This window comes from Sceloporus occidentalis, unplaced genomic scaffold (genome assembly GCF_023333645.1).
Source record: "Sceloporus occidentalis isolate IW3139 unplaced genomic scaffold, rSceOcc1.0.p SCAF_84, whole genome shotgun sequence".
In the NCBI taxonomy this organism is placed as follows: domain Eukaryota; kingdom Metazoa; phylum Chordata; class Lepidosauria; order Squamata; family Phrynosomatidae; genus Sceloporus; species Sceloporus occidentalis.
The window spans coordinates 1,169,055-1,178,391 of record NW_028317064.1 but is presented as its reverse complement, the minus strand read 5'-3'; the positions used below and the strand labels follow the sequence as shown (position 1 = coordinate 1,178,391).

Below are 9,337 nucleotides of genomic sequence, written 5' to 3'. Positions count from 1 at the left end.
CTCAACTCAACAAGATAAATTCATGCTTCCAGCTCAACATCCAAAACCTTTGCGTTAAAGAATCTTCGGAACATTAGACAATCCCGGATGTTCTCTCTCGTGTAACAGAACCAGGTGTACACTGTTCAGGTAAGCAGCTTGCATAGTATGAAGAGACTGCTGTTCAGATATCAGTTTTCCTTGGTTTGGAAACCCTCCGTACCTTCTGCTTTTAGAACATGCCAAGAATTCTTCCCTCCTGGCACAGTGAAGCTTCCAGTCTAAATAACCCCCCAAAAATCTGTGTTTATATATATATATATATATTAATAATAACAATAGTTTTGCTATACCGGTGCAAGAGTTTCATTGAAATCATCTAAAGTGCTCTTCCAAGGCTATCTTCCCTTCTTTTCCGGGTCCTGCTTGCGCTGGCATCAAAAGTGCTTTGGTTGCTGCCAAGTCCACGTATCCATGACCAAGACTAAGGTGGGATCTCGTCCACAGGCGCAGTACGATGGTAGAAGGTGCCTCTCGAGGGTTTCCGGTCACGGACACGACGCCTGCGGCTCCTTTACAACGAGTGACCAAGGGCGGGCTGGCTGAAAGCTATACGATGTTCTCTGCCCCAGGCAGGGGCGCTTGGGGAGGTCTATGCTCCTGATTGCTATGTAACTGAGCCAATTGTAACACGGGCATATTGCAAAGCGGGCAGACTTTCCTTACTTCGAGCCATTTGATGAGGCACCTGGAACGGGAAAACACAGAGGAAAACATTCGGTATGGGTCAAAGCAAACAAAAAATAGTAATTTAACTCCAAGGGGGTAGAGGGAAACAATTCACAACTTTGAAATTAGACACCGACTTTATTCAGACCAAACAGCAAAGGGGTAATTTAACAACCCATTGTACAGCGCTACAGAATGGGATGGCACTATATAAAACAATAGTAATAAATCACTGCAAACTTTTAAAATTAAAAATACAGATTTTTTTTTGTTCCAAATTCCTTGCCCAGACTTATATCTGGAGGATTCATAAATTCTTTATCTTATTTTTTTATTATTTATAATTAATTTTTTTATTTTTATTTAAATTTTTTTTTTTTTTTATTTTATTTTTTTTTACAGTTTACGTGGCAAGCACATTTTTAGATCATACCCGTCATACTGTGGATCTGAATCACCAGTGTCTGCATATTTACATTTAGGTGCAGGAGATGTTCTTAGGACCAGAATCAAAAGCATCCACTTAGACCATGAAGCCTTTTTTTTGGACCCCTAGGACTCGTGCACCACAAAGGTATACTTTATGCTCCTCCTGACTGCATCACTATGTAAAACGTCTACGTGTTGCAATAACATAAGCCTTAATTAATTAATAATTAATAATAATATTTAATGATTTATACAGTGCCAACATATTCTGCGGCGCTGTACAACGGAATGACATGAAACACACGCAGACATATTTAATAGCCATCTATCATTATTTTGTCACTTTCCTTTAATAAGTTAACATTTTAGGCAACTACTAACCCCTTCCGGGATCCCAAACTCCGGTGGATCTACTTACTTTCGATGAAAGGCGTGTTTGCACGGACATATTCCCAGTTCATCCTTCGGCTTGAATTCCTCTAAACACACAGCGCACATCTACAATACAGCATCGCGGGGGTGATTATCAGAATGATTTTATTACGCCTCGTGTACAAATATTTTATCTTAAAATAAATATAATTTACGGTTATTTAGTTAAATATTTTTAAGGTCACGGTAATGGAGCAAATAAAACATTACAGATCGTAAAAATAAATCGTTGCTTAATGTCCATGGATTACAACACCAATCCTTCTTATTAAAATAGAGCCTCTGTATCGTGACCACAAGAGCTTGCAATCGTTAGATAGGCCAACCCCCTATTTCTTGTTATGTCACCTTAAGCCCTACATCTTCCCACAGTCTCAACCTCATGTTATGTTGTTGCCATCACACAATTTGTTAAAATTAACAAAAAATAAATAAAAAATAATAATAAATTTAAAAAAGGTCCCCTAATTATGGGGACCTTAAATCTGTGACCTACTTAATAGCTTGTTACTAGGTATTTAATGAACAAAAAAAAATTAAAAAAAATGAATGCATTGCAAATTTCCAGGTTCTAAATTTAGTAAGAAAACCAAATAATGGATGAAAAAGGAAAAAAATAATAATAATAATAAATAAATAAAAAAGGTTATAGGGTCTTTAAATCTGGGACCTACTTAATAGCTTGTTACTAGGTAAATAAATGAAATGAATCCATTGCTAATTTCCAGGTTCTCCAGTTAGTAAGAAATCCAAATAATGGATAAAAAAAAGGGGGAAAAATGTAAATAAATAGAGCCTAATCTAAAAGCAGCTCTGTATAGAAGAGCCGAACAAAAGCCACCAAAGCGGCAGTATCTCCCTCCCTGGTGCCTGCGGAGAAAACTTCATAGCCATGAACGGCGTCTAAAAAGCCAAAAGCTTCTTTCCTAAGGTCCTGCAATATTATTTTTTCTAACGCCAGACACCCACGGCTTCTAAGAACGCAAAACAAATCCTTAGCAAACGCCAAAGAAACAAAAAAAAGTACACTTCTCAAAGTTCTTCCGAGGGTTAAAAATAGAACAATTTACATTTTTTTTACAATTAAAGAAAAAATTAAAATTGAAATTGATCAGACCCATTCAGCCCATTTAGTGTGTGATGTAAAGACTCAGACCTTAGTCTTAGATTCAGGAGCCATATGCCGGTCCCAAGCATGTTTAAATTCCCTCACTGTGTTAAGACCTACCACTTCTGCTGGGAGGCTGCTCCACTTATCTACTACCCACATTTTTTATTTTATTTTTTAATACTGGAAAAGTTTGCTTTAGAAAAAGAACACCTTTAAATACTGACCTCATACAAGTTCAGTTCTTTCACCTTTTCTTTCAATATAACCTAGAAAGAAGAGGAAAAAAACATCAGCGGGAATAAATATCGGTTACCAAAATGCACTGTGAAAATGGGTCCGTTTCCTCTATAACTGGTCAAAAAAGAGAATTCTCACGCACGGCTAACAAGGTATTAAAGTGTTAGCGAGGGTTAAATAAAAGCTAATAGAAATCTGGAATATTTTTATGAATATATCATTTTTTCTTCTACTATTATTGTGTTGATTAATAAACCAAAGTATGTATATTTCCCACACGGGGGGGGGGGGGGGGCCTTGGGAGTCCTACAATAATAAAATATATTATAATATAAAAATAATGTCGCGCATCTGGGGGCCATGGCTCATCTCATTCAAAAATGTCTGCCCCCCACCCCCAACATAAAAATGTCTGTTTTTAATAATTTATAGGACTACATGCTCCCTCCTTCCCTCTCTCTGCCACCTAAAACACTCATTTTTGGCATTTTATTCTTTTCGTTAAAAGTTTATACACAAAAAGCACCGAATGTTTCTTTTTCTATGGCAACAGCCTATCAGTGTCTGCTTTCGGGTCATGTGACAGTTAAGCATTCCCTGAAAAATTATGAACAAACCTTGGAGGAAATCTTGGGTTGTTTTAAGGCACATGAGAGACCTTGTCAAAGCCCCCATAAATAAATAAAATACTTATTTTTATTGATTTTTTTTTAATGTTGGAGGAAAACGTATTTATTATAGGAAATTAAATGCACGTGTTTATTTACTTCCTAACGTAGCTTTTCTGGCCACAAATAAATCTGTGGGACGCTGGAAAAATAAACTCTTAGGTTGATTAAACTCGGGTGAGGGACATTTATGATTTTATTTATATATCGAGTTTCTTTTTCTTTATTTCTAATGATTTTGAAAATCTCAGTCACCGATTAGTCGCCGTCGTGAATCACAAGAGCTCCCGAAGTAAACGAACCTGTTTGTACGCGTAAAGTTCCTTCCGCGCCTGGTGCCTTAACCTGTGAGATCACAAAAAAACAGGAAAACATGAGCAAGTTTCTAAATAATAAGCGGCAGCGAACACGGCACGTAAGGCACCACAAAACGCGTATAACGTGAAGACAGGACCGGCCACCGGCCGCCCTCCCTCCGTCCGTGAAGAAAGGGGACAAAGTGCTCCACGTGGATTAGGGCCACAGGGAAGCCAGGTCCCCCATCTCCTTCTTGCAGCCTTAAGGAGACATAAGGGCCCCGTCTTACCCTCAAAGACCGAAGTCAAGGGAGGACCGGACCTTCTAGGGTCTCCACCGAGGAGGAGGTACACTGGAGTCTTCAAGGGGACATGGTGGTCAACGAGAGATGGTGGTCAAAAGGCTCAACCATCCCACCCACCATAAAGCAGAAGTTCTTTCCAATCATCAATTCCTTTCACGTGAAGAACATTAAGAGAAATTCCAAAAAGTTGGCCCTTGAGGTCCAAAACATTCAGATTTTTCATTTAAAATAAGCCCCCCGCCTCTTCAGAACTGCAACTTATTGGTGCAATAAAAGGCAGCGTAGGCTCGTTGCGCGGCTTTAATATACATGCTACACGTATGAACAATTTACATTCACGCATGATAAGCTGCCACGTCCCAGCTGCTTCCTGCAACTTGCTTCACACGCACCCAGGTTACACGCCAAGGGCGACCTGACCTCAGCGAGATTAATGTCACAGGGCCGCGCCGACAGGCAGGTTAATGTGAAACGTTTAATTCATGACGGGCTATAAGCTGCCCTTCGGGGGCAGGAGGCTCGGCGGCATCTTCCCTCACCTTGGTGCATTTAGGCCAAAGGCCGTGGCACACAGACCCGGTTTTATTTGACTCTCGTAAATCTCTCAAATATTTGGCAATAATCTTTATCACAACATTGAGGTGGATTTTCCAGTCTGGCCGGCCAACACCACTAAAGTGTATCCAGCGCCAGCAAATCCATGTTTACACTGCCAGCTGCCATGGCGTGCCTTGGTGTCGAAAGTGGTGGGGGTGGGCGTGGTAGGGCGGGGGTGTGGGCGTGGCATGGGTGTGGCCAGACGGCTGGGGGGGGCAACCATGCGAAAGACGCAGACACTGAGTAAACAAGTTTCCAGGTAACGGTAATAATAATCGTCAAGGAATAATAACAACAAGGCACCTATGGGCCCCGCAGAGCCCCAGCTCTAATTATTTTATACGCACCCATAGCTATTCCACATATACACTTTATTCACCTCAAGTGAATAAAAGATACCACACTTACTCACACTCACTATCACACACACTCCCTCTCACACCACTTACACATTCACGTGGCGGGGGGCACATAACCTTGCGTTCCGTGTCCCCACTGAGTTCCTGTCTCCCCATGCCGGAGCATAATTGTTTACATAGGGGAAGGTTAAACTGGACCGGTCCAAGTCAGACCGGCCCTGAATGATTACGGACCGGCCCGAGGGCCATTTGCACAATTATTACTCCGAGGTATTTGGCGGAACCGTTACCTGCTCGCATTACATTATATTTATAGAGCGCGGCAGATCACATGGCGCTATACAGAAGATTCAGCAGGATGACTCTGGAGATGTCCGGTCTAAATAAAGCTAGGGACCTGCAACATATTTCGGCCTACGGCAACTAGGACGGCAGGTCCGGGGGGGGGGTTAGTAGTCTTCCTGCCCTGAAACGGGAGGGGGCACAGATCATACATCGCATCACAGATCATACATCACACATCATACATCACATCACAGACATATCCTTAGCGGTATCCGGCAGCTCGTCATTACCTGATTAGGTAGCAGCAGAAGAGCAGGCTGAGGATGAAGACGAATATGGCGGTGCCGAACACCACGATGTATATGTTGAGAGGAAGGTTCTGGAACCCGATGTTAGGCATTCTGAAGCTGTGGTGTTGGAAGTCGGGGCTCATGGGTGGGCTGGAGAAGACAAATCGAAAAACGTCAACACGCGAGATATTCGGCTATAAAGAACATCAACGAACAGGCGGCCACGTCACGCCATCAGACATTCATTCATTCACTCAACTCTTCGCCATCAGAAGCTCATAACTCCCAAATGTCCCTGTTTAGGAGCGACAGTCCCTCTGCCCTGATGCCCCTCTCTCCTCCCTTGATGCCCGTCTTTTCTAGGAGGTCGGAATGTTTGCTGGGTATGAGGGGATCGCAGGGTTCTACAGCCCTAGAAGCCCCGATAATGTGTATAGAAACAGCAGGAAACGGCTTTATAAATAAAATACATTATTCTTCACGACACGAGGTCACACCTGCCGCGGTTACGAACAGCCCGAGTATACAGAGCGCGGCGGCTTTGGCTACACGCCTGGCCCAAATCCACACACCCAAAATCGCAAGGAATTTGGACGGTTTCTCGACTGGAACCAAAAAAAAAAAAGTTTAACGCTTTCAGAGCAGGACAGCAAAACAGCAGATCGCAGAATGTACAACTGGGGCACAGAAAGGGTTAACACGCAAATAGTTTGAAATAAACCCAAAAGCTTTTCCGCTATAAAAACCCCTTCATGACCAACTCTTTATCCCTAATTTAATCATTTACATTTAAAATATATATATATATTATTATTTGTTAATTTACATTTTTGGGTTTTTTTCTCTCTTTTTTTTAAAAAAAAAAAAACAAAAAAAAAAAAAGGGAGAAACTCAATCTCTCCCTCTCCGCACAGATCTCCCGTCCCGTGCAGCCACGCGCTCCTGATCTCAGTTTGTTCAATCGGCCAGCAGAGGTGATCCAAACAATTCCATCCAAACTGATCACTGAGATAAAACACAATAGAGGAATACCATATCTGCAGGGTTATTCCTCCCCATTGTCACCCCTCTCCCGTCGTTAAGATGCCGATTGTCCTTGCCTGCAGCTTACCCTTAAGGGAAACATTAGAAATGGACTGTCCTGGAAAATACGGGACTCTTAGCAGCTATAAATGAAATAACTTCAGGACAGGGACCCGATTACCACTGTATTCTGTTACGCGACGGCGACAGTGCCCCCCTACTGAGAAGATTGTAAGCCCTGAGGGCAAAGAGGAAATTGACGCTCACCCGTGTTCGGAGACAAGCGGAATATACGCTCAGCAGACGAGGACCCAAAGGACAAGTGCCGTGTTTTACTTTCCCGGACTGGCTTTGTTGGATCGCTGCTTGGCGTTACGCCCTTCCAGGTGGCTGGAAAATTCCACTGGAGCCGACAGGCGTATTATTACACGTGCTGTTATCACGCTCTGCAATATCATCATTATTACTACAGACATCACCTCGATGAGCGAGCGGGGAGCGCGGGGTTAACATTAAAGAGAGACTCTGCCAGCCTCTCCTGTATTCCCCAGTGGATGCTCACCATGCGGGGCCGGACCAGGGCCGGCGAGGTAGCCCTGGCACTTTAAGGCCGGTGGCCGCCTAACGGCCGACGGCTGGATATGCCTAGCCGCGCGTTACATTGTAACGCTCACGTAGGCGTATCTGCTAAGTGGTTGCACACTACAGCACCCGATCTGCCACTGGAGCACAGCGGCCCCACGGGCCAGTCCGGACACGCTCCGCGTGGAGTGTCATAGAAACCCTACGCTTTGGCACAAGAAATTATAGGGGGCTTCAATATTTTATTAAATCAAAAAAGCATAAATCTTTCTCTCCCTATATATTTAATCATTTTTTACATTTTTTTTTTAATATAATTTTATATATATATATATATTTTTTTTTTAAATTATTATTATTTTTAAGGGAAGGTTCTATTAGTTAAATAAAAGAGAAGCGAAGTTGATGGTGAAGAAGGGGGGGGCGAAGATGAATTACGGTTTATTTAAATTGGATTTGGTTCAATAGGAAGCACTTTGATTTTAACCCCTTCATGACAAAGCCCGTACATGTGCAGGGCTCACAATACATTGCCTTTAATGGTTTTTTTTTAGGACAACCCGTTGTCCTTAAAGGGGTTAAGTTTGGCTTTCTGTTTCTGTTTTGAGGACTGCGGCGTTAAACCCACAACCCGATAACAGTCACAAGAATCACTCGCAAGAACCCCGGAAGAAAATACGCTGCATTTCTAATAATTCTACATTCAAGTTCTAGTAACAGTCCGAAGGGTTAACGGAGACTTACATACATGTACCGGGGCAGAATGTTTAGGACACATGTCCCACCAGTATAGCCGACGACACGCTTTAAGACACACAACCAATGCTATTTATCATTATTATTATTATTAATATTATTGTTTATTTCCCCCTTGGCGCTAGTTTGCGAGTCCCGCGCTCTCTGCAGACGGCAGTCTGACTCTGTAACAGCAGCAAAGAATCACCGCGGTGACCAATAGAAGTTTATCACTACAGCGCATGCTTTATTAGGCAATAAACACCAAATACACCCAAATAATCAGCCCGCTTTACCACCGGGACACGTCCGGGCGAGATCCCTCGCTAATCACGTTACACAATGACCCACTTTACATTTAAAGAGACCAGACCCCGTTCCTCCGCCGGCAGATAGCGTGCGCGCCGGCCCCACATTGTATTCACTGATCGCTGGTGATAACAGCCGGGACGGGAGCGGCGGCCGTCCCAACGCCTTTCGGTTTCACTTTTCTAAAACACACAAAGCGGTTTCCTAGTTGCTAACACAAAACCAATAAATGGTACGTTTTTGGGAGGGTTGAACAGCCTCCCAGCATAAGTGGTAAAGGCTAACACAGTACAGGGGATTTAAACATGCATGAGCTACGGCAAAATATTACTTAGTGACATTTAACTCCATACACAGGGCTGGAAACTTCCACTTGTCCACACGGCCCTCACTCATAAGACTTACGTACGTTTAAATCCCCTTGCTGTATTAACATTTACCACTTCTGCTGGATGGCTGTTGCACTTATCTACCACCTTCTCAGTAAAGTAACACTTCCTTGCATTACATTATTATATAGATGCTACAAAGTAACACTGGACCTGGAATAGGTACTATTGTGTATATAATATATATATATATATATATATATATATCTATAGTATCGTGTATATATATTGTATATGTATATATTATATAGTATTGTGTATATATATTTATTGTATATATATATATTATATTGTATCATGTGCATATATGTTGTATATATATATATTATATCGTGTTTATATATATTGTATATATATTATATTGTATTGTGTATATTATATATATATATATATGTTGTATATATATTATATAGTATCGTGTGTATATATATATGTTGTATATATATTATATAGTATCGTGTATATATTATATTGTATCGTGTGCATATATTACATTGTATCGTGTATATATATATATATATATATATATATATATATATATATTGTATATATATTATATTGTATCGTGTATATATATATATA

General features: G+C 41.5%; 1 protein-coding gene across 1 annotated transcript; it reads right to left on the bottom strand.

Moving 5' to 3' along the window:
* Positions 1–588: 588 nt before the first annotated feature.
* On the bottom strand, positions 589–5,860 carry LOC149285094 (RING finger protein 24). The gene is made up of 5 exons (XM_089495788.1): positions 5,718–5,860; positions 3,888–3,930; positions 2,905–2,946; positions 1,556–1,635; positions 589–727 (listed from the first exon to the last, which is right to left on the bottom strand). The coding sequence occupies exons 1-5, from the start codon at positions 5,858–5,860 to the stop codon at positions 589–591; spliced, it is 447 nt and encodes a 148-aa protein (XP_089351914.1).
* Positions 5,861–9,337: the final 3,477 nt, after the last annotated feature.

Bases quoted from the DNA above. Each gene is read 5' to 3' on its own strand.
- LOC149285094 (XM_089495788.1), bottom strand. From the start codon at position 5,860: ATGAGCCCCGACTTCCAACACCACAGCTTCAGAATGCCTAACATCGGG. The intron at 1,636-2,904 runs GTCAGTATTTAA...GCTGTATTGTAG, and splicing joins AAGAACTGAACTTGTATGAG to ATGTGCGCTGTGTGTTTAGA. The intron at 728-1,555 runs GTAAGTAGATCC...TTCCCGTTCCAG, and splicing joins AAACACGCCTTTCATCGAAA to GTGCCTCATCAAATGGCTCG.